Below are 26,702 nucleotides of genomic sequence, written 5' to 3'. Positions count from 1 at the left end.
GCTACCCCTACCCCATTTCTAGAAACTGCCAGGATTTATCACATATGTGTCATCAATTCATGCACATAGAGTTCTGTGCAGATCTGTTGCAGCTTCTGGAAGCCATAAAACTATTTCAAATCTCCACCTTCCAGATTAACAACTAGCTCACTCCAAAGACAATACAGAAATCTTCCTAGTACAGACTTGTTTTCTCTCTAGCTGCATTGAGAACTGTAAGATACAATTTTTATGGCCTAAGCCAGGTAATTTAATTTCAAACTATTTTCAAAGTTAGGTGGACTGAGATTAACTTCTTCTCTTCCAGTGTCCTCTGTTAAAACATATACATTTAAACAGTTACAGTAACTCATGTATATTTATTTTTCTGTCCAGTAGGGCATACTTGTGGTACATGTTTAACAAAATCAGCTTTACAAATACATTTTTCAACACAAGCATTTGTACAAATCAGTTTGATATACAAATGACATATAATTCTTTACAAAATTCCAGCTAGATCTGCTGACATATGCTACACATCCATTGCCCTACTTCTCCTGGCATAGCTGGCAGTACCTCACATCATCACCTAAGGTAACTAATTAAAGGCAAGAATGAGCATATCAAACATCAAAATGTTGAAAAAAAAAAACATTAAACATGCAATGGAATCCTCAAAATGATGAATGCAAAGTTTGACATTGTAAGAGATATATATTCTGCCACAGAAGAGTACTCATTTAACAATATGAACTTACATAATTTTTGAATAGGTTTTTGTAGGGCAGCTCACACATACATTTCTACCCTGTACACTGCCTACTAAATATAGAAAGTCTGAGGTGTTGTTTGCCAAAAATAATTATTTACTTTTTCAGAGTAGTGGGATATCTGACTATGTATAAAAATTCTTTGGGACTATGGTGCGAGCACATATGTTAGGGCATGCAAGGCTTAAATCTGCCCTTCAAAAACATATTTTTGTAGTTTTCTATTTGGACTTCTAATTCTTTCATTTTCAGTTTTTGAACATTGAGTCTCAGCATTTCTTAACTATCTGATAAACTCTAAAATGATTTCAGTTCCGAATGTACCATGCTTGTAATTAATAATGATGTATTTAACTAGAATCTTCTGTCATTTAAAAGGATTTAATTTAGTTCACTTTTTCCTCATGTTTTTCCAGATAAACAACTGCTGAGATTTACTGTCAAATGAAACACTTGTGTTCACCTTCCAATTAAGTAAAGCAAAATAAGAACATGACAGTTTCCACCCATGTAAAAGGGAGATGGCAGTTTAATCTCAATTAAAATACAAATAACTGGACAATTTTGTGTAAAATGCAACTAACTGATAAATGAAATGCACTATTTCAAATTTCAACTAAATGAAATGAAAAGGAGAAATGAAATTTCTACCCACATAAAATGCATCTTACTTATTTCATATGAAAGCTCTGTGACAAGCTGAATGATGCTTGCAGTTATCTCTCAGTAAAGCAGTGCAGCTGTACTAAACTAATTTAAATGCAACTATTTTTACATAAAACTGTGGTTGATACTTTCAGTGAGTAGTTCAACATGTGAAATATACAGAATGCAAAAACAAAAAAAAACATGAACTATACAGAATATGTAATTTGCTTCAGTGAGAATGCAGCAGAGCTTTTAAAAAGTAAAACTAGCTATTTAAATGTGTACACATTTGCACTGCATAAAGCTCAGTTTCCTTGAAATTCTGCTCCAAGTTAAAGAATGCAGTTTCCTTATTCAGATTATGGCTTTCCTAGAGTTCTGTGGTCAGGGAACAGGAAGTGTTACATTGAAAACTAAAACCAGACAGGAAAACCACAACTCTGGGCTATTTTAGGTAGCATCAGCAATTGTCACATGCCAGTGTTTGTCTTAGTTTCAAAGAGTAAACTGTGGGCTGCAGCTCTGTTGCCAAAGCTCATGTCTAGAATTCATTGCCTCTGAGAATGAAAAAGTTTTACTTGGACTTACAACTCAGAAATAGAATTCAGTATAATATTCAGCTACTGGCAGTGACAGGATGAGATAAACTGTGAGACAGAGTTCTTCTATATATTATTCATCAGTTAAAACCATTTATTCTGTATTTCATTGTGTAAGTGAACAGCTACTAGTATATTTACTTTTACAAAGTACAGTGCTTAAATCTATTTAATTTAAGCAAAAGTTTAATTAATTTAATTTCAACAGCTTGTGGCACTAGTTTACTTATTAGTATCAGTGATCTTGGAAAATCTCAACTGTTGGCATAAGCTGTGTTCTTGGTGTTCCAGACTGGATTGATGTGACTGACAGTAGCATGTTATCATGACGTTAAGGAAGGGGGTGTTTCTGCTGGAGGGATATCATTTACCCTTCCTGAAAACATTGTGGTGTGTGTGTGTGTGTGCGTGTGTGTGTGTGTGTGTGTGTGTGTGTGTGTGTGTGTGTGTGTGTGTGTGTGTGTGTGTGTGTGTGCGCGAGTGCTCATCCACATGCTTGTGGTTAACTTTGACTATAATAGAGTAGACCTTCTGATAGCAATGACTATTTATTTATATGTATTTAAGCAATAGTCACTATAATGGGAACTCAACATGCTACATAGTTGATGTTAATTATATAGCATACCTGCATTCAAAAGAGGAGCATATACATAATGTTATATCTGCAATAACACCATCATATAGAACATATTCATTCCATTATGGGTGATGTTTGGCACCAGTTTTAAATATTCATAAGTATTTAGGGTTTGAAAAGTACTAGTGGCAAGATGAAAATGTGACCCTCATGAAGGGCTCCTGGTGCCCAGCTAAGGTGGGGAGAAGGAGGCAACTGTCCCAGAGGCACATTGTTAGGGGGATTGATTGACCATCTGATCCATCATCATTCTGATTGCTCTTTAATGCATACCAGCTTTTATTTATTTATTTATTTATTTATTTATTGCTTTTGTTACCCAGGAAAGTCAAACTGAGCTAATAGCCCCTTTCAGTGAAGGCCCATGGAGAAAAGCTCCAAAAAGAAACTACAGACCATGACATTAAGAAAATATATCAGTAGTTGATGACAACTCTCCAAAAATAAATTACAGAACATGACATTAACATAATACATCAGTAGGTGATAAAAAAGCTAAAAAAAGAAATGTCAGAACTTAGTATTAACAAAATACAGAAGAAGATGATAACAACAAAATATAGCAGTTTAAGTATACAATACCTGCTTCAGCATTTTTTGAGTTAAATATAGAGAAGAAAGTGGTAGTTGATATGGAGCTTTGAAAAAATTTAGGAAAAGGATGGAGAGAAATAGGGATGCAGTATAATAGTAGTAAAAAGGTAGAATCATAGAGGAACAATGGATTGAGCTATAAAAATGATTGATGCTGAGTAATGGGAAAAATGGGGGGGTGAATTAGCCAGCTGAAGAGCATGAGCACTGTTATGTGTTGTATAGCTGTCTTAGCTGAGCTTTAAAGGATGTTAGCCTGTCTATTTGTCTCAGTGTAGTGGGTAATGTACTCTAGCTTTTAGAGACAGAGTGAGAGAAGAGAGTTTCCCCCACTGCATTTTGGCCTTTCTTACAGTAAGAAGGTGTTGGTCACCAGAACACAGGGAGTGGCTTAGAGAATACAGCTTGACAATATCTTTTAGAGCAGAACAGTTTATTGGTTTGTAGATGAGATTATGTGTGAGTACCATTTGGGAGTAGGTTAAGTGGTGAGGGAACTCATCCCATTTTAGGTGTTTTAGGGCTAGACAATAAAGGTTCTCGTAGGAGAGATTTGCTGTGAATTTAGCTATTTTATTGTAACATTGTTATAATTTGCTCAACTGAAGAAATTGCAAGTTGGTAAAAGTAGGTGAGCCATAAAAAACTGTTGGGAATAAGTAGCTGATGGCGACTGTTTTCCTAGCAGTGTCTGTGAGGTTCTGTTTTACTCTGTAGAGGGACCCAAGTTTGTGTTTTTTTTTTTTGTTATAATAGTTTCTTGGATATGATAGTTAAATTTCATGTGATTGTTAATTATCACACCAAGTAGCTTAGTTTGACCGACTACTTCTATTGTAAAGCTACTGCTGGAGGTGATAGAACTGGGATTTGTTGGGAAAAGTGCTTGGAGTAAACAGCATTATTATTATTATTATTATTATTATTATCTGCTGTGGTGCAACAGTTAGCATTGTTGCCACACAGCAAGAGGTTCTCCCATTCGATTCTCAGCTGGAACGCCTTCTGTGTGGAGTCTGCATGTCCTCCCCACAGTTGAGTGACATTAAAGACATGCAGGTAGGTGCGAGCGTGAATGGGCATGCCTTTGTTGAAGGTTGGGCATCGGGCTGGCAACTTGGCACCATAAAAATCCACTGCCGATCATGAGCAGACCGGAGTTCCGCTGTGGCGACCCCTAACCAGGGAAAGCCGAAAGTCATAATAATAATAATAATAATAATAATAATAATAATAATAATTGTTATTATTATTTTTGTTTAGGATTTAGTAGTGGGATTTAGTAGTGGTGGGAAGTTTTCTAACCATGTTTTTACTGCTGAAAAGAATTTTTGTGCTTGATGCTTGAGATCAATTCCACATTTGGTTGAAGAAATGCATATAGCGTCATCTGAGTATGGGACTATTTTCGCATGTTTGGTGGAGATATGCAGATCATTGATGAAAATACTGAATAACAGTGGGCTGAGTATGGGTCCTTGAGGGACTCTGATGGTTACTGGGAGGTAACAGGATAGTTTGGTTTGCTAGTTAATGGGTTGTTCTCTACCTGTAAGGTTGCCAGAGGACCAGTTAAGGGAAGAAACATTAAGACTGCAATATGAATGTTTGAGAAGTAATTTTTGATGAGAAATTAGATTCAAAGCCTTGGATAGGTCAAGAAAAAAAGAGGAGACAAGGTTGCCAAAGTTTCTATTTTGGTTTATATGATGTCTGCAGTTTATAAGAGCTGTTGTGATGTTATTGGAGGGACAAAAATTATATTGGGTAGGAGAGAGGGAGTTATTTTTTAAGAGTTGTTGCAGGAGCTGGGTGTGGATACAGCACTCAACGATTTTAGATAAAGGAGAAAAAATGGCAACTGGCCTATAGTTTCAGATGGACCTTAGATTTCCATCCTTGTAAAGGGGTAGAATGAAATATTTTTTTCCAGAGATGGGATGCAGTTTTCATAGATTAAGCAGTTTACAAGAATAGAAACTGGGTATACTACAGCTTCGGTAGCCATTTTTACATACTCAGTAGGAGGTCTGGTGCGATGGTGGTGTTTTTTGTTTTAGAAGATATTTTTTTATTGTGTGGGTTGGGACTGTTTTGAAGTTAAGTGAATTTGGGAGGTCTTTAAACTGTGGAGGAACAGAAGAGGAGTGGTTGTTGAAATTTTTTTAGACAGGAAGAAACTGATAGGATAAAGCAATTGTTGAATTGTGAGGACAGGGTGTCAGTCTGGTTGGAAGGAAGTGGGAGGGATGAAAATTTTGGGCAGGATGTTAAAGGCTGTTGAATGAGACCCAGAATTACTTAGGGTTTGCCTGATGATTGTTTTAAAAGCCAGTATTGTATTTGCAGTTAAACCTAAGAGCTTTAGTACTCCATGTGTAGTCTAAACTGTAGCAAATTGATTGCTACATTGAAGCAAGCAGTTTGCTACAGCTGAAAAATTAAACAAAAATGCTTTTCTTTTTTTTTTTTAGTAAAAATAGAGCACTGTAGCACTCTGAGTGCGGTCTAAACTGTAGCAGCTGCTATAGTTAAATATATATATATATATATATATATATATATATATATATATATATATATATATTTCAAATGCATGGTAGGAAGGTCCAGAGCAAGGCAGAAAGCAGAGAAATGGGATCTGATTGACTCCTACATTTCAAGAGCGTCAAGTACCTGATCTTGGATGTTTATTTATTTATTTATTTTTTTGGTTTTCCATTGAAGAACTGCGGCAAGAGGTACAGGGTATATATCTGGCCAACTGACTGATCTTCCAGTACAAGAAGGTTTTTTTGTTTGTTTTGTTTTTGCTCTCCCATTGAAAAGCTGGGCCAGAAGGAAGGAAGCATATATTTGGTGCCAGTAGAAGGAGCACTCTTTTTTTTGTTTGTGATATAAACCTTAAGGCAAGCATTCTGAGAGATTTTAATAGACTTTAAAAGCAGAATGTTGTGTGGAACTACAGTAATTTTGTGGGTGAAAATGGACTAAATACTTTCAGTCCTGATTGGCACCATGGTCAAAGTCCTTGGTTTAAGGGAAGTCTTATTCAGTGCCACCAAAGTTGTACAAAGAATTATGGAACTGTGTTTCACTAATGTCTCTAAAACATGGCATTCAAAAAATTCTTTACTTGATTTTTGCCATTTATAAAGTCTTACTTTTTTAGCTCAAAAAATGCAAATCACCTTCCTCTACACATAATGTATGAGTTCTGTCCCTAAGCCAGTTGGTTATCCAACTAACAACATCAAGGTTGTTAGGAGCTCATTCAGCTTGTTTATCATATTAGAATGTGATATGGTATTGAATGCCTTGGTAAGAATGCTGTGTGAGCACCTAGCCTACAGTCTACTGCTTGAGTGAGCCTCTGAAAGATGTTCACTAGATTCATCAAGCAAGATCTACCCTTCACAAAGCCAGACTGCTGGGGGTTGAGTCTGATAAGATTTTTGACATCATAGTTAATTAGGTCAGTTATGATGCATTCTATGGCTTTGTATATAAGACTTATTAGACAGATAGGTCTGCAGTTTTTAAGGTCAGTGGTTGGGCCATCCTTGTGGAGTAGCATCATAACATGGTCTATATCAAACAATCATCTGTTTAGGTTGTCAAACACCTAAACGTCAACAACTTAAAATCGTGAATGGCCTTTTCCACGCAGGGAAACAAGTCATTAGGCCATTACGTGGATTTTGCCCTGTTTAGAATGTACAGTGAACTCGGAGTTGGTATATTTAGTTAGGGGGGTGTGGGGAGCACAGCCCCTCCCACTTGATTTTTAAACTTGGGAAATGGCATTATTTCCCTGTGTGGAAACTGCCGTTCACGATTTTGAGTTGTCGACATTTAGGTTTCGACATTTAGGCGTTCAACAGCCTAAGCAGTCGACGAAGTACTATAGACCCATCACAACACCTGCTCATCACACTTATGGGACAAAAACAGTTCCTAGGCTCAGGTTAAAGAGGTTGGGGGGGTCCAGTAGTGTTATCAGTTAGTCAACTGTGTATGTTATCAGGCCCCATAGATGAGGTGTTCCTTGTTTGGAGAGCACCCTCAGTGCATGTTCTTTCATGGTAGTTTGTAGCTTGATTCCATCATGAATAACTGGGCTTGGAATAGATGCTAATGTGGTGAAGTTGACACTAAATGTGTTTGCCAGTATACTGGCAATATTCACTGGACTGGAGTAGGTAGTACCCTTATTGATAATCTCTGAGCAATGTTGAGTGCTATTTCTTATTTTCCTAACATAAGTAATGAAGAATTTGTAGTTGTCTTTGGCTTCAGTAGATAGTTTGAGTTCATGAGATGCTTTCATTGGGTAGTTAAATCCCCTAGGATGACACCATTCCTACTTATACACAGGTCATCAAGAATATTTAGGAATGTTACAGTATTTTCTGGAGACATAGAGAGGATCCTGTAGCATGATGTAATGTGGTAGCTGATTCTGTTTAGTGGGATTTTAATCTCTGTAAGTTCTCCTTATGGGTCTCTAGATATCTGTGTCTAGATAAAGTGATTTCTAACAAATATGGATATGCCCTCAGTTTCCATCAGGTCCAAACAAGTGGTAAGCATAAAATGCAGGTACTGAGGTAGTGTTCTCTGGACTCTTAAACCAGATTTCTGTAACAACACATACATGGATGTGTTCCAAATGCAGGAGGGCCTCAATGTCTGGCAGTTAGCTGTTTAGACTTCTAGCACTAAGTACAGCCACCTTGGTATGATCCAATGACTGGTTTATATTAGAAGATAGGTTAGATGATCCATTAGCTGGCATGACGGATGCAGCAAAAGCTTTCACCAGTAAGAAGAAGCCTTGGAATGAGAGATGAAACTGCCCTAGGTGAAGCAGGTATAGTTGTTCAGTATCGTATCCCATGCTAACACATTCTAGATATCTCAAGAATGACACCCTGTGTTTAACCAGTTGCTAAAGCTAATCACTTTTTTTAATTTGTCATTATTCTTGGTGAGGGAAGAATTCCACTCAAAACTAGTGTCTTTCCTGCATTTGTAACATGCATGGAGAGGTCTCTTATGTCTCTCCACATACCTCTCATTGTTTTGGGGCACCAGGCTGTTTACTCTGACATTGACCACCACCATGTCATAATCGAATCTGTCTGGTTTTAGGGTCCTCAGGGCCCTTGCAACTAAGCAATCTTGGCTCCTGAGGAATAGTGTACTGTTAGCCTGTTTTTGTTCAACCTTCTGAATGTGGAATCAGTGTACCTAACTATGAAGTCATCAACCACTCCTGCATCTTTATTTGGTTTTGTAGATTATTTTGGTTTAATGGGCTTGGGATGTTCTGTCTACTGGTGACCTCCTGCTGTGTTATCACTAATCAGTGTTGCAGTGCTTGGTTTATGATAGGAGTTACTCCTACTAGGCAACTGAGGCTTGAGCAAGGATTTTTAACTACCTCAGCACATGATCATTTATTATGGGTGTGTGCAAACTGTAGTGCAAGTGAATGACTCTCACAGGATGTGTTTAATCGTGGGAGTGTGCTCTCAAATTTGGCAAGGTACTTGCATCTGTCACAAACTGATGGTGGCAAATTAAGTAAAAGATCATTATGTATGAACATCAACAGTTTTACATTGCCAAGTATTACGAGGCTGGCAGAAGGTGGAAGACCAACTGTCTGGCCTTCAATTTCAGACTAAGGCTGCAAGGGGTGCTTAGGAAGAATAAATGAATATAACAGTATTTTGGCTGCTGGATTATAGTATTAGTTCAAAGAAAAAATAATAACTGTGAGAAAAATTAGGTTTGAGCCCTAAGATAACAGTATACATCAAATAGTCTACTCTAGACAGGTTATAACGTCAGTTTGTTGGATGTTAAGGGAGAATAAGAGAAGATAATTGCATGTTAACTCCTAATTTAAGGTAACAATTTAAAGTACAATAATAAATGCAGATAAAATTAGGTTCAAGCACAAAAAAACAGCATGCAGTAATTAATTTGGTCTAGATAGGCTAGGAGATCAAATTCAAAGTGTAATGTTGTGTTGCTGCTTTACTCTGTGATTTGTACTGCTCTTACTACAATGGATTAACCATGTTCCTAAGGGTGAATGAAAGTGCTTATATTTACTGAATAAAGTACGGCATGCCAGGAAGTTACACTGTGGAAATAAACTGAAAGAACCTATATAAAAGCAGCTAGAACTCTAGCCAATAATATCCATCCCTCAGAAAGAGCAATAAATGATTCCCTGTCACAGAATAACCACTACTGTCCTCTGCACGTTTACACATTGATCAGAAAACCAAACGAAACTGCAGTTAAATGTAAAACTAAATGTAAAAGTGGAGAAAAAGTAGAAATCTACAGGGAGAAAACATTGTTTAACAAAATGGAGGTTCTCTCTAACACAACAAAACAGGGAGAACACTTACATAACATAGAGAAGATGGTTTTTAACACAATAACACCCAAGTGACTGTGAAAAGCACAATATAAGCAAATTTAGGTAAGCAGACTGAAAACTACAATTTCATGTAAAAGGAAAAAATGGAAAAGCACAAGGAAAATACTCATTTTAACTAGAGGGAGGTGCAGTTTAAAACAATAACAGCGTGTTAATAATAATGACTGACAAACACAAAACTAGTCAAACTGTAAAAGTTATAAACACAAGTAAATTAAGCAATACAATACATAAACACAAGTGCGATGTATTACAAGTATTTTTCTTTATATGAAGTTTGAACTTAACACCAGAAAAACTTTTCCCAGTACATACACTTCCAGTATAACCTTACTGAAGCTTTTGTAAAAGATATAATGTATTAACTGCACACAATGTATTAAATTAAATAAAATGCTTAAGAAAATTTCATTAAAAATTTCTTATATCACATACAAAGTCAGTATGCATTTGAGACCTCTAACTCTCTTTGAAAAAAGGGGCACTTCTTAGAAGTTTTCATTAGCTTATCCCCATCAGAAGATCTTCAACCACTAGATGACAGAAATCAGTTTACTTTTCTAGATCACTATTTCATCATATTAGAAGCTCTGGTAATCGTCTCACAGCAAGAGGTTCTCCGGTTCGATCCTCGGCTGGGGTGCCTTCTGTGCGGAGTCTGCATGTCCTCCCTGTGGTCGCGTGGGTTTCCTCCAGGTGCTCCAGTTTCCTCCCACATCCCAAAGACATGTTGTAGGTGGGATGGACACTCTAAATTGGCCCTAGGTGTGAGTGTGTGCGTGTGTGTGCCTTCTGTGGAAGGTTGGGCGCTGGGCTGGCAACTCGACACTGTAAACCTCCACTGCCAATCATGAGTGGACAGGTGATCTCCTGTGGCGACCCCTAACCGGGAAAAGCCGAAAGAAGAAGAAGAAGCTCCTCTGGTAACAAGAATATTGTATGATTATTAGAGTTAAGCATTTCTGGTCCCAAAACAATACTGCATTACTCATAGTTGAACAGAATCAATTTAGACACGTTTACTGATATTTTACTCCCAGAACAACTTAGTTTGTCATTTTGGTTAGTGCAAGGTTACTTTTCACTTTCCTTCCACATTTATACAATCGCTTACCATAGATGGCTCTTGCACAAATGACCTGACCTTACTCCTGTTTGCTATATATTTATTGAAGTATACATTCATAGTAAATCACAAGTAAATATGTAAAGTTCAGAGCTAATTAACTTGTGCCTTTTACTCATGGTGTTTGCTTCTCACCTAATGTTGCAGCAGGTACATGCGCATATTTTTTCACATGTTAACTAGTACATAAGATACAAGTAACAAAGGAAATCAAGTTAATTGCTGCACATTGTGCCATTTCCAACCATAGTGGTGTATTTTGCATCAGAATACTGTTTTTGTAAATTTAGTTTGTTACCTTCTTTGCCAGATCGATTAGACTTTCGCCGGCTTCCTTTACAATGTAACCCAGTTTAAAAATGGGACAGTAGTAGTGCTCAGTGTTATGATACGTGCACATTGACAAATACTTGCTGCTGGTTGCCTCTATGTTTCCTCTGAAAGAAGCATTCAAAATAAAATGTGATTGATTTAGATTTCTATTAGATGCTGCAGATTGCTTTAACTCTTACTAACACTGGGTGTGTATACTATAAGAATCCTTTTCCTTAAAACATAAACCTAACTGGTGAATATGATGCTAAATAAGAGATTTATGAGGCAGATCAAGCCCTCAGTGTACAACAGTGACACTAGACTGGTACAAAAACACACTGGGAACATACAATACAGTATTAGTTACTCTTTACATTAATGACATCTGGTGTCATTAGTTACCCTTTATGCTAATGCTTCAGATGTCATTAGTTGCCCTTTACGTTAATGACATCAGATGTCATTAGTTACCCTTTATGTTAATGCATCAGATATCATTAGTCACCCTTTACGTTAATGCATCAGATGGCATTAGTTACCCTTTACGTTAATGACATCTGATGATGAATTTTTTTAACCTTGAACCACAGCACACTTTAGATAGGAAGGAAATGCACACAATTTTACAGAAATATCTACATCTATAGCTATATATATATATATATATATATATATATATATATATATATATATATATATATATGATATTACATGGGAGGTGGTTGAAGGCCAGGTGTGAAACAGTACAGATTTAATGGAGATGCAGCTACATCTGGCAAGACTGACAACTACATAGTCCAATAAAATGTAGGTTTATTCATGTAGAGAGATTCAAACTGGAGTGTATAAGCAAGCAATAATGCCCTCCAGGGTGTGTGTTAATGTGTAATTAACGCCCACCCAGGGGTGTTATGAGGCCCGATGCCGTTGTGTTCCCTATATAGAAGGAAGCACAGTGCTCACAAGTCACTGTATATACCAGGTTTCTACTGTTGCAATTCGCATATCCTCCAAACCAATAATTCTTGCCAGTCACTGGATGTTGAAACCAGTTAGTTTTATTAATATGAATACACGCTTTACATTTACTACACATAAAAGTCCCTTCCTTCAAGGCATACTTTTTCTTTTGAACACTGTCTTTGGAACATAACAAGCTTTTTAAGTTCTTCGTATTTTTAAAAGTAAATCTTGTCTCAATGTTTATAGCTTGCCATCGAGCAAAAGGTCAGGATATGTATTGCCATAGGTAGGTATACATTTGACCCATAACCCTCTTGGAATAATCTGATGGTGCATGCAAGTTTCCAAGTGGAAGCATTGCCACTGCAGCCTTTTTAACCGATAGACCGCATTTTCCACTTCCACAAATATTTTGTCAAAAGTATCTGAAGTTTGTACCATATCTGTCTCTTTAAAGACTTCTTTATCTAAATTCAGTGATATTAATGCTTTGCTTTGACTCACCAAAATCCCAGGCTTCTTATATACTAGGCTGCTTATTGAATATTTTAAACTGGCTGAGGAAGAAACTGCTGAACTGATTAAAAGAAAACAACTTGAATTGGAAAGCATGGAGCTACCTGATGCTTTTATTACTAAATCAGGGATGCTACAACATAATTTAAAATTTTTATGACAGTAAGTTAAAAAATGTTAAAAGCCAAAAACTTGCTAGAGATTTTCACGATTTTAAAATGGGCCACATTTTTGATTGGCCAAGGAATGTGAGTCAGTCCAATAGGAGTAACACCCTATTGAATGAAGCTAAAGGTAAACCCATGACTTCTACTAATCTTGACAAAACACAGAAAAGCTTTCAGCGGGATAAAGAAGAGAATGTCTTTATAGTAGAGGCAGACTCTTTGAAACATAAAGCAGTAGCGTCTACTTCTGAAACCACACATGTTAACATCTTGGATAGTTTTTCTGTTATTCAAGGTATGATAGAACCAATGTCAGATAAATGCAATCAGAATGAAGTTAGATCTTCTGTTATGATTGATATAGGTACTAAAGAAGGTGCCTCGCTTGCACCGGTTTTTCACAAATTACTGATTTTCATCAAACACTGGCAACCACAGGCCCACAGATCATTGGGCCGGGAAAGAAAAAAGAGGAAGGTGACTACTTAAACGAATAGATGTGTCAAGATGCACTAATTGTTAATATTTCAGATTGCTTATTAAGCAAGGAGCAAATTTCTGTCTTAGCAAAAGGTTTATCCTTTATACCATCACTCCACTCTTGGCTAAGTGAGTTTGTAATTGATATTAAGTGTTTTGGTAGGAATGTTATTCTAAAGAATATGTTTGGATTGACTGACATTAGACCATCTAAAAGATATAAGAAACTGAGCAGCTTTGTACCGCTACCTCATCCAGCCATGGAATTGTTTGTACTTCTTTGTGAGAATGAAGTAGCCACCCTGTGACAAACTGATACCAGTAGATATTATCATAATTTGAATCAAAATGAGAGAAGGGCTTTGCAAAAGTTAATAGAAAGGAATGACATTGTGATTAAACCAGTTGACAAAGGAGGAGCAATTGTTATAATGGACTGTGACATGTATCAAAATAAAATGAAAGAGCTGTTAAAAGATGAAAGGATGTACAAGAAGATATCTAAAATAGATGTCAATTGAATAATACGTAGAGTTCAAGATACACTCTCTGATTTGATCCTGACTAGAAATATTACGCAGGAACTTTTTTGATTTTTTTTTAAGTGAATCATCCTCAGATACCATCAATAAGTGGCTTACCAAAGATACATAAAAATAGAATGGACCCACCTATGCACCCTATAGTATCAGGGAGAGGGTGGGTCACAGAACCAATATCTGCACAAATCCAAAACTCAGAGCTGCTGTTAGTTGAGGTAGGATACTCACGCTAAAACACTAGTTCAGTCCAAAAGATTGACTTTCATGAAAGTAGAAATTCAAACAAATAAATCCATGTAAGTTAGCAAATTGTTTATTCCAAATGAGTGCTAACTTACATGGATTTATTTGTTTGAATTTCTACTTTCATTTTATTGCTCATTGGAAAGTCACGCATCTTTTTGGACTGAGTTTAACAGAACCAATATCTGTTTCTATAAAGGACCAACTGAGGAAATTTTTACCTAAAGCTTCTACAGTGTTGGGAGACACGGCACACTTTTTAGTGACTCTATATCAAATTATGAGTACTTATGAGCAGTTTTCTGGCTTACTATTAGTTACCATGGATGTATGCAGCCTCTTTACTGTGATACCTAATGATTATGGAGTGAAAGCAGTAAGGAATTTTATTCGACCAGAGTCAGACACTATGTATACTCAACAGATCTGTATACTATTGGAATTGATATTGAACAACAACATCTTTTTATATGGTAATAATTACTATTGGCAGAAATGGGGAGTGGTTATGGATACTCCCTGTGCCAATAGTTACTTTAACATGGTATTGGCTCAATGGGAGTCTGAATTTGTTCTTGACAATAACAATCCATGGAGAGAAAAAATACTTTTCTATAGTCATTTTGTGGATGACATTTTCCTTGTTTGGGAAAGCAGTGAAAGATTGCTACTTCACTAAACCTCACTAGACACCTGCAACAACTGGAGAGGCCACAAAAGTAGCTCATAAAGAGGATCCTAGGCTTTAAACACTTGTCCTATATGGACAGACTCAAAAAACTCCAACTATTCTCCGTCTCATATTGCCTACTTATAGGCGATCTCAGCCTGACTTACAAAGCCATGTCTGACCCAGCTCTGTTTGAAATGCTACATCTAAAGAATCCCAATCCCTCCACACCACAAGCTCTAGAGACCTCAACCTCATTACCACAATATGTCAAGCAAAGCACCTCACTAGCCCTCTTCAACAGAAATCTTGATGAGTGATTGGGAAATAGAAAATTCACCCCGGGGATCACTCCACTCGACAGAGGCACTAGGAAACTATGGTTGGGTGGCACGATGCCAGGGGAATCCTATGGGCTAGGCTTGTAAAGGCTCCAGGACCATTAGCCTAGTACACACCTATGAACCTATGAACTTGAGTTTGCTTCTTATATATCTGCCACTACCTCTTTTTTGGAGTTTGAAATACACGCATTTGAAACTGAGATTGAATTTCTTGATGTGAAGCTAACTCTTGGCTCAGTCTTAGGGATTGCTACCTCTTTATATAGAAAAGAAACCTGGAGGAACTATTTACTGCACAAAACTAGCATGCACCCGAGACATATTTTCTCAAATATAGTTGAGAACCCATTACTTGGTGTCTCGAGGCTATGCACAAAGGATGATGTCTTTGATCAAAAACAGGAGAAGTTGGCTATACATTTTTTGAATAGAGGTTATAAAGAAGGGAATGTCAAAATAGATGATAATAAGATCGCAGAAATAAGAGGAGACAAGGGACGTCCTTATTATTCAGAACGTCCAGTCAATGAAGTAAAGGTGGTGAAAAGACGGGAATGTTCTGAGAAAGATAAACATCTTAGATGCCTCTTAACTTATAGTACTGATACTGCCCAGATATGTGAAATTGTCAGAAAATACTGGCCAGTTTTAACAGTAGATGACAATTTAAACCACATAGTGGGGGAAACACCAAAATTTACTTTTAAAAATAAGAAGAACTTAAAAAGATTGTTATGTTCCAAAAATGATGTTCAAAAGAAAAAGTATGCCTTGAAGGAAGGAACTTTTATGTGTGGTAAATGTAAAGCATGTATTCATATTAATAAAACTAATTGGTTTCAACATCCAGTGACTGGCAAGAATTATTGGTTTAGAGGATATGCGAATTGCAACAGTAGAAACCTGGTATATGTAGCAACTTGTGAGCACTGTGCTTCCTTCTATATAGGAAAAACAAATAGACTGTTTAAAGAAAGGATCTTACTCCATATGAATGACATTAAAAACTGCATGAAAACTAATGCATTATCATGTTACATTATGGAGAATAAAGGACATGTATTTAAGTTTATGGCATTGGAAATTATAAGTGAAGATCTAAGAGGTGGGAATATTCAGAATAAAATGGAGATCGCTGAAATAAAGTGGACAGCTGACATGAGAACAGACTGATCATCTGGTTTAAATGGAGTGCTTCTGCTAAAGCCAATTTTAAAAGGGCGGCATCCTTATTGAATGGATTTGAATGGTTATAAAGGAAGGAGTAGGCTTGTATTCTGATATATGATTGGATGAGTCTTTTAATGAAATACAAGGAAGCTAAATGTGGAATTAGGATCTGAAGAAGGCTACGAGCTGAAAGCACTTATCTACCCTGTTTGTTTTTCCTTCTGAATTTATATTTCTAATATATATATATATATATATATATATATATATATATATATATATATATATATATTTCTAATAAATAATTGTTTTAAAGTTTTTTATATTAAATAAGGTGATTTTAGCAGCTCTGTGGTTGTTTGTCCAGATTTCTTCTGTGCCTTGTTTGTTTTTACTTGGACAACCTTTAGTGATACACAGGATTTTTCTTTTTCTTTATGCTTGAAAAATTAAGTCCATATATACATCAATCTAGATCACATGAATGCCAAACCTCTAGTGATGTCATGCTTCCTTTGGCAGGAATTAAAGAGAATTTTTAGAAGATTTAAGGGGCCATGCAGGTAGAAAACTGACATGAATTACACAATTTGAGTTAGTTTATACTGTACATGTGCTTCTGATTCTTTACATACTAATAATGTACTGGCAAAATACTGCAGCCATCACCTTTCTAAAGATTTCAATTTTAAAATACAGGTGATGGATATCTGGTCATTCAAACCAGGTGAGTTCATGGCATTAAGTTTCAAGTGCCAGCAGAGTTCAAGTTTTTCCAGATTGAGTGTCCAATGGCCACCTCTATCTGACAGGACAAATTATTCTAAAATTAAAAAATGTAAAGGTTTGGTCAGGGAATTCCATGGTATGTTTGGAAAGAGCATTGGTATCCTTTTTAGTTCTAATATCATAAGTGTGCACATAAATTCTGTCACGTAGACATCTTTCTGTTTTACCAACATAAAACCCTTCACAGTGTTGGCATTGAGCACAATAAATGACTTTAGTAGAATTACAATTAAAATGTTAATTCTAATCTGGACACCATTAATGACAAACAAATTACCAGTTGAAATATACTTGCAATATGGGCAGCAGTCACATTTTGCCATCCCAAAGTGCTTTGATTGTTATACTGATTTCTTTTCAAATAGAGCTTTGAGGTTTTGCCCCTTCTTATAAACAATGCTTGGAGCCAAACCTACATGTTCTCTAATGTGTTTGCCATTTGTCAAAATATTTCAATGTTTAGTAGCATGTCTGGATGAAATAGTGTAATAAAGGAATTCTTACAGTTATCGGTCCTGCTAGTGATATGTGTGGATGTTTGTGTACCCATAATCGATGGACTAATATAATCTTGTACTGTTGCCCAATGATGGGTAGGAAGTGTTTTCTTTCCATGTTTTGTTCATGACCTCGATCATTAATTCATTAATAAAAGTAAGTGGATATCCACGTTTCTAAAACATGTCCCTTAAAAGGTTGCATTCATCCCAAAACCTTTCCTCATCTGTAATCATTCAGACAGCATGGACGAATTGGCCTTTGATGACTGATCTCTTCTGCACTCACAGATGTGCAGTTGTGTAGTGGAGAAATTTGTTAGAGTAGGTTTCTTTTTGGTAAATTTCAGAAGTAAATCTTTTGTTGATATTGTCCTTTTTGAGCCAGACATCTAGATATACTATTTGAGTATCATGGACTAGGTGGGTGAATTGGAGAAATTCTGTGATGGTGTTGATAAATTCCAGGAACTGGGGAATGATGGCAATATCTCCATTCCAGAAAATAAATATATCTTCCAGGTACCTGGTACAGAATTTGCATGAACTACAGAAAGTGGACTCAAAAAGAAACTTTTTCTCCCACTGTATCATGACTGCATTGGCAAATAGATCTCGCATGCTAAACCCATGGCTACGCCTTTTGTCTGTAAAAAAAAAATCTCTTTTCAAAATCTTTTGTAAAGATTCCTTATCACTTTTTATAGGATGTAATATCGGAAAAGTTTTTATTCTAAAATCACAGTTACTCTAAAATCACAGTTACTACAAATTAGAGAAGTATGTAATGTGGGATCCATTTTAATTGGTCAAAATTTTACATTGTCAAAACTCATGTGGTCAAGACCACATAATTAACAATTTAAAATATCAAAAGACAACTGCAAAAAAGAAACAGCATTTTAGCAGGGGGGGCTATGCCTACTGCACTTCCACAGCCCTGCTAATTATGTATGATAACTCCCAGACTGCACTACAGGGGGGAAAGAGCACATTACTGTACCACAATCCCCATGCAAGTCTGTTTCTTTTTCATAGTTAGTTTACAATATTTTAAATGGTCATTCATATGATCTTGACTTGAACTTATCTAATCCCGGCATTAGTTCATTCTTACCTTCTTTTATCACTTTCTCTATTTCTTCTATTGTTATAACATTTTCTTAAAAAACTTACCTTTTCATATATTTTTCACTTTCCATTCTTCTTGCCCATCCATATCCTGTTGTTTCTACATATTCTCTACAAAACTTTCTACCACATTCATAATATCTGCTTGTTTGTATTTTATATTTCCTCTGCCATCTAAGATAGCATCCATCTTTCCCACTCTTATTTTTACTTTTTTTTTTCAAAATCCTAGTTCTTTCCTTTCAGGAAAAATATTTGCCTGTGTAACATCGTTTTTACTTTTTCTCAGTTTTTTTTATACATCCTTTTTTTTCTACTTCCCTTTTTTGTCCCTTCTTTTTTGTAATGATCTTTTAAATGTATTTATATTTCATCTTATTTCTTTTTTAATCTTCTTTCTACTTCAAAATATATTTTTATACTTCTGCTTATATACTACCCATCAGTGTGTCCAACATTTATAGAATAGTCTCATTATCATATGATCTTTCCATAATATATATTTCTTATCATTTCTTCCTTCTATTTAAACTCTGCAGTTAATCTCTTTATCCCTTTTCCCTCCTTTATTATTTTGCTGTCTTCTCCTACTCTCTCGTACACTGCTCTATGATCTGAAAGCTTTGCCACCTGTACCCCTATTATTTCTTTTATGTGTTTAGAATAAAAATATAATTAGTATCAGTCTTACAAATTCTCATTTTATATGTCCATTCTCTATTTTTTTACTTTCAAATCTCCGTGTTTATTAAATACTTTAACGTCTTAATATCCTGTGTTATTTTTCCCCATCTCTTTCATCAGGTTATAATTAAAACCTCCTACCATCACTATTGGCATATTTGCTAACACAAGTTTTTGATTTCTTCAAACAACTGTTCTCTCTCCATCATATTAGTAAATGCATAAATCACTATTAATCTTATCCATTTTTGTCTCATTCTCATATCACCTGGTACTAGTATTGTTACATCTAATATTCATATCTCTTCATTTTTATAATAATTCCTTTTCTAGAACATCTCATTTTCCAGCAACCAAACAACCCCCCAATATTGCTGTATTCCTTTTCTTTTTCTTTTTTGTTATATCTGATATCTAGAAAGCAAAAACATCCATTTTGATTTTTTACAGCATTACACCACCAACAAACCTCTTATATAATTTCTAATGCATACCACATTTAATGCTAAAATTCCTATATCACTTTCTTCCAGATTTTGTATGTGTTTTACTTCTATATCATATTTTCTTTTCCTTCTTCTAAGTCTTCCACCAATTAATTCTTCACTATCCTGTTCTTGTCTTTCGGTCTCAATTTCTCCATCTTCTTCCTTGTCATTTTCTACATTTGCAAATCTGTTTTATTTCTTTTTTAAACATCTCTTCATTGCTTAACATTTCTTCAGTACCCCCCTTCCCATACCACTTTCCCTATCAATATTTTCAGTAATAATATTTTCTACTGTTTGTCTTTCTTCTGAGCTTTCCTCTTCATCTGCTCTTTCCTCTTCTAATATTCTGCAAAAAGGCGTATACATTTTTTGCTGTATATCCCATCTCCCTGCATTGGCCACACCTTTGCTTGCTGCAGTCTTGTACTAAATAAATTTCATTCCCACAGAAATAATGTTTTGGGTTGACTCCATGATCTAACAAATCTTCTCTTACCATTCACAATTATTGCATTTGAAATATGTTGACTTGTATCATACTTAACAACCATTGTTATACTTCACAACCCCCAGTCCATACAGTTCTTTCATCACTTATTTTTTTTTAATTTCATGTACTTTGCTATATATTGAAAGAAAAAACAGTTTTAACTCATGCTCATCCCTATCTGAAGCCTTAAATTGCACATTTATTTTCTTTTTTACTTGTAGTCCTAAGCCTTTCCATGGTGTTACTGCATTTCTTTTTTTAGTTTCAGTCATACATTTTTCTAGCAAGGTAAAGGTTTGATATGTCACTTTACAAAACGTTTCAGCTCCCAAATGAATTAATGCTTATGTGTTTTTAATGTTAAATCCTAGTGGCAAACTAATACTATCCATAATTGGTTCATAGGTATTTACTAGGCTAATGACCACAAGGGCCTTTTTAAGCCTAGCCATGCATCCCAAATCCCTGACAAATTCTAATACACTTGATAAATGTAAGCAGGGGCATGGGAGATGAAACACTTATAGGTTGCCTGTGTCAATTAGAGACACAGATGCCATACCTGTTCAAACGGCCATCACTTTTACTTCATATTCTTACTACTGGTCATCTTCTCTGTGTTGAGAAAATGCAACTATTTGTCTGGTCTGAGTTCCTTCTTCCATTCTTCTTTGTCTTGCTGTATCAGCATAACTTCTTCTTTCTTGTAACAAAAAAACCTTGTTACAGATGTAAGCCCAGGAAATGGGTTACTCCACTATCTGATAATATCTCCATTGTTTTCCCTTCAATAGCAGTTTGTTTGTGTTTCCATTATCTCAGTGCCTTCTTCCTTTAACAATCCCCCCTCCATATCACTCCATCTAGTTTCTTCTTCTTCCTTTGGCTGTGACTGGTTCATCAACTTTATCAGCACTTGTGTCTATAGTCCTCCATTTTCCAACTCTGTAAGACTTATTTCATCACCTTCTCCTTCATTAAGTACGTTATCTATTGTTCCTCTCTCCAGCTCTGTTGTAATCTCCTGCATCAAGGGAGTCCCATAACTGCAGTAGCAGCCTTCTGGCACTATCTAGCAGCTCTAGAGAGTGCTTCCTTTCCTATCCTCCAAAGAATAGAAACTCTTTAATAAAACAAATTAAATGCAATACTATTTAGAAACGTATATATTTACAAATGTATACAATGTACACATGTTCATTCCTTTCTGTTATTGTCATACAATCATAAATCTCTCACTTTTCAATATGTTAAACTTATATCTTCATTATCTTATTAGACCCTCACTGCTTTTTCTGCAACCACCATCTACTTTTCTTAAAATTATTCCTAGTCTTCATTTACCATTACACATGATTTAATTTAACCTTTCATTCTAAATGGTCTACACCAAATAAAATTATACCTTTTCTGTTTTCCAAACATATTCCTTATTTGTATGGCTATACTACCCATACATAAGCATATCCATATTTATTTAATTTATCTCCTTTATATTTTTAAAGAAATGTTCTTTATACAATTTTCCTACAATTTTGCAACTATTATACATCATAAAACAACATGTTCTGTAGTTTATTCTTTACCACAATATATACAAACTCTTTCACTGATTTTTATATGGCATATTTCCCTTTAATGGTTATTTATTAATCACTAATCTCCATAAAAATCTTGAAATCCTAATTGCTTAATATACCATGCTTTTCATACTTCTATAGCTTTAACTTTTTCATTCACTATCTCATTCCAAGGATTAACATAATATTTTATCATATTTTTATACCACCCTTTCCTCTAATTTTCTATTTCATCAATTTTTTCCATTCTTCATAGCCTCTCATTACTTCATTTAAACATATTTTTCCTCTTTTGATTTTTTTAATGTATCTCAATGCCACAAATATTTGAACTTTAGTAAATTTACTACTAACTTTTAATGTTTATCATTTATCCAAACAAAACTTTATATAAATTCAAAGAAGCAGCATAAACAATTGGGTTTATTAATCCAAAACCTCCATCTTTCTTGTCCATGCACAAGACTCCTCTCTTCACTAGATTCAATCTTGAACTCCATATAAAAGAAAAAAAATGACTTGTAGTGTTTCATTTTCATAGATTATAGGTAACATATAGACAATATGCAGTCTTTCCCAATATACCTGAACTAATCAATTTTTTTATTAAACAAAAGCTTTTATGTTTTCCAGAAACAACAAAAAAGCTTCTTTATTTCATCCAGTATTCTATTCCATTGCTCTTCACTTACATTTTTACCCCAAAACTTAATCTGAACAAAGTGATTTATTTCATTGAGAAAGATATTCCTCCTATCATTTTCTATATTGCCCAGTCCTTTACTTTTTTCTTTATTTAAAGTAATGCATATCATTTTTAAACATTGATGTATATAACATATAACATCTTTCGTCCAGAATTTGTTTCTTGCAATCAATATAATATCATCTACTTAAGTAAACATGACTGGAATTTTTATCCTTTCATTAGTAGAGTGCACCTCTCTTGTGCAAACTTACATCTACGACTAATATAGTCATTAGTAATGCAAATAATATGCTACTCATTGGACAACCCTAACATATGCCATTCTTTATCTATGTCTTTGCTTAACCACCCATCCACTAAATTCTCACGTTTTTATTGTATGCAGAACAACATGCATTCTTATGTTTCTTACTAATGTTATACTCTTCCATAACTGTCCACAAATGTTCATGTCGTACTGTACCAAAAGCTTTATTTAAATCTCCTATCATGATATTGGTCTCATCAGTCCTGTTTATAATATCATCCACAAATTATTTTACTATAAATAATAATTCCTGACATCCTTTTCCCTTTAAACTATATATGCTATACTCCATAATACTTTTTATTTTACTTTCCATTTATTTCTGAATTAATTTTATAAAAATTATATAATTTGCATTGTTCAATACTATAGGTCTTCAATTTTCAATCATATTTTTATCTTCTTTTTTCCATACAAATTTAAGTATATCACTGCATAAATCTTTACACATAAACCTTCATTTAACCACTTATTCATAACTTTTAAGAAGTACTTTTTTCTGCCAATCCATAACATTTGTATAAAATTGGCATCATATTTCATCTGCTCCTGAAACTAATTGAAATTTAACTTGTCTAAGTACCTTATCTAATTCATATAATGAAATCTCATTTTCCAAACCGTATTTTCTTCTTATGTTAATTTTTCTCATGCCATACTTTTTTGTACTCTTTTTCTAGCTTGAAAAATTTTTTACATAGTTTACTATGATATTCATAAATTGTTTCTGAGATTGTCTTGTCTTACCTCTCCTCTGTCATCTTTCATTTCTCTCATTATGTAGTATTCTCTTTAAGTATGTTACTCAAATAAGCTGATACTTCTTCTTTTTACATTGTAAATAATATATTTAATAATTTAATAATAATTCTTTAATTTGCTCTTGATTTTTGTCATAAATTCTCCAATCATTCACACAATATTATCTATTGTTCCTTTCCCAATCATTTAAAACATCCATGCACATTGTTTAATCATTTATTTTTTCTGTTTTTCTTACATATGAATGCCATTCTAAAAAATATATTTTTATTTATTTATTGCAAAGATAGTCACCACTCAGACCAATTTTTGTAACACACTCTAGTGGAAATGTGACAGTTCCACAAATGCATACTTATTTTTTTTCCATTTTCATCCCATAATTTCTCATTTATTCTTTTTATTCCTTTCCCCAATCCAATGTACTACTTCTTTTCTTGTATTTCTATCCATATGGCTGAATGATCTGACAAACCTATTACAAGTGTCTCTCCTTTAGCTATATTTAAACCTCGTGACATAATAAAATCTATTTGTCTCTTATAAGCTTTGACTATATGTCCACAAATTTCCAAATCATTAAATTACCATATTTTATAACTTCAAAAAATTTCTTAAAATATTTCCTCTCTTCTTTTTTCCTCTCACACCACAATTAAAATCTCCCATTAATATTATATTCATATTAATTACAACATAATCCAGAATTTTATGAAATAAACATCCCTTTCTTTACTTGTAACATAGGCATGCAGTACTATAATTCTATAGACCTGATTATGCCACCTTAGATCTACAATAGTTAATCTTCCCATCATTGTCAATGTTATGTTCAATATTATCACTAACTTCCTCCACAACTGTGTCTGATGATAGTGCATTTCCTAGGTTTCATAGTGCATCTCCTCTTCAAAGTTTTTTTTTTGTTTGTAATCTCTCTTCTTGTGTCAAAAATGTTACATCTTCCAATATTATTACCACAGCATCACATTTACTACACCAGTTTAGGATGCCTATTCTTCTACTTATATATTTTATACTATTTACATTTACTGAAAGCACTCTAAAGTTGTCATTGTATCTTTGTTGCAGCTTACCAGAAATTGTGTACATTTGAAGCATTTATCTCATTTGCATCATTAATTTCCATTTTTTTCTCTTTTACATTTATTCCTATTAAACTGTCTTGTTCTGTCCATTATTTGTTTGCAATAGATTTCTTTTTACATTTCACTATTTTCCAATTTTTATCTTCATCACTTATTTCACAACCTTCATCTATATTATTTCTGTTTCATTTTTCTCTCTACCTGTATCTTTATTTTTACCTCAACAATACTTCCCTACTTCCTCTTTATCTTTTATTGCAACTGTTTCTTCTCTTTGTACACTGTCCTCACTTTTGCTTTCTTCTTCTTCATCCTTTTTCTCCAAATTAAAATCTATCCATAAATTCCCAATTATGTTACATTTATAACAACTAAATTCACACTTTTATCCATCATGACGTTTCCCCACAAATATAACATTTCTCTTATCACATTTACTTATTAAATGATCATCTTTTTCACTGGAAAATGCATTTTGGTTGTCCCCAATATTTTATAACACATCTGTTATCCTCTACATGTATCATGCTGGGGATATGGACATTTTTTTCCATTTTTAGTATTATATGACAGTCCCATTCCCCAGTCCATAACCTCTGTTATCATACACTTTGCTAATGTCCATAACTTCTTTACAAAGTTTGATTAAATGTCTCTCTAAAGTCTCTTTTTCAATTTCAGTTCAAAATTGAACATGCATTTTCTTTTCTATTTATCTTTTAAATTCTTTAAGCACACAAGAATTCCATGGATTGCAATACTTTTTCTTATCATACTCCCCCCAAAAACATTCCAGAATAAAACCACCCTCAAAAATAATATCACAAAATGTCTTTTTATGAATAGGAGTAAAGAATTCTTATCTCCTGAGCCTTCACTCCCAATGAGACCATTAAATTATCGAAAATGTCATACTTGTCAATTTCTGTTTCTTCTTTTTTCTGAATTCTCACCATAAATTCCCTTTGTTTATTGATATTTCATTTTCTCTGTTCATCTCTCATCCCTTTCCCATGCAGTTACTTTAACAGGGTCAGCATAAGATTTCTTTGTTTGGCAATCTTTTTTTCAAAATAACTTCCGATTCCTCTGATTGAATTTTGTACATAATTTCATCCCATGAAATATATTTTCCATTCTCTGACTTGCTCTTCAAAAATAACTCACCCAAAATATCATCCAGCAACCCTCCCAACTGGAGGGTTATAATAATACATCCATCACTGTTTTGAATATTTGCTTCTGATAAACAAATTCTGCTGAAATAGCTCCTCAGAATCTTTTAGAGCTTTAAACACTGTACTGGGATTCACTTCTGTGCTATCCTCCATCTCCTTGAGTGCTGTTCTTCCAGCTGCCACTGCACTAGAAACAGAACAAATACTCTCCTAATGAGTATGAGAGGTTCCCCCATGTCCTGGCCAAATTCCAGTAGTATAAACATCAGCTTGGGTCTGCCCCCCCCAAAAAAAATAGGTTGATAACTAAGTGGAACTAACTCAGTTAACTAAGGATAAAAAATAAATAAATAAAAAATATTTCTGTACAAATCTGAATAAACATGCACTCAGAAATTTCTTACAGTCATGTTAATGTTTATGCCTGGTTAACAAAAGTTTTCTAACAATATGTGTCTTGGTTGTACAGTTTCTAAAATATGACAATTTGTTTGTGAAAGTTTAGCAAACATATAATTTTGGGTTTGTGTGCATTAAAATATAGTATGTATGGAAAGACTATGACTACACTGACTATTATCACTATAAAGAATACTTATTAATGATAACATTCATATGTGTACATTTTAATAGCTTTTATGGTTCACAAAATATTTACATTTGTTCAGCTTATGCTTTTTTTAGTTGATTTTTTTAGAAAATGCTATGAAATGCAAGAATGTGTGTAAGGTACTAGAGGTGTG

At 34.5% G+C, this 26,702-nt stretch overlaps 1 protein-coding gene across 2 annotated transcripts in view; it reads right to left on the bottom strand.

The window, feature by feature from the left end:
• The window catches only part of LOC122799534 (P2X purinoceptor 2-like), a 409,405-nt gene that overhangs the window by 222,718 nt on the left and 159,985 nt on the right, over positions 1 to 26,702 (bottom strand). For both annotated transcript variants that reach the window (XM_044068664.1, XM_044068663.1), the window contains exon 7: positions 11,121 to 11,259. In XM_044068664.1, the coding sequence (XP_043924599.1) occupies positions 11,121 to 11,259 (139 nt within the window). The remainder of the gene's footprint in view (positions 1 to 11,120; positions 11,260 to 26,702) is intronic.

The sequence above is a fragment of the Protopterus annectens genome, chromosome 4.part0 (genome assembly GCF_019279795.1).
Source record: "Protopterus annectens isolate FY-2018-M chromosome 4.part0, PAN1.0, whole genome shotgun sequence".
NCBI lineage: Eukaryota > Metazoa > Chordata > Ceratodontiformes > Protopteridae > Protopterus > Protopterus annectens.
Note: the sequence above shows the minus strand (reverse complement) of the source record. Positions and strands in the feature narration are given on the sequence as shown.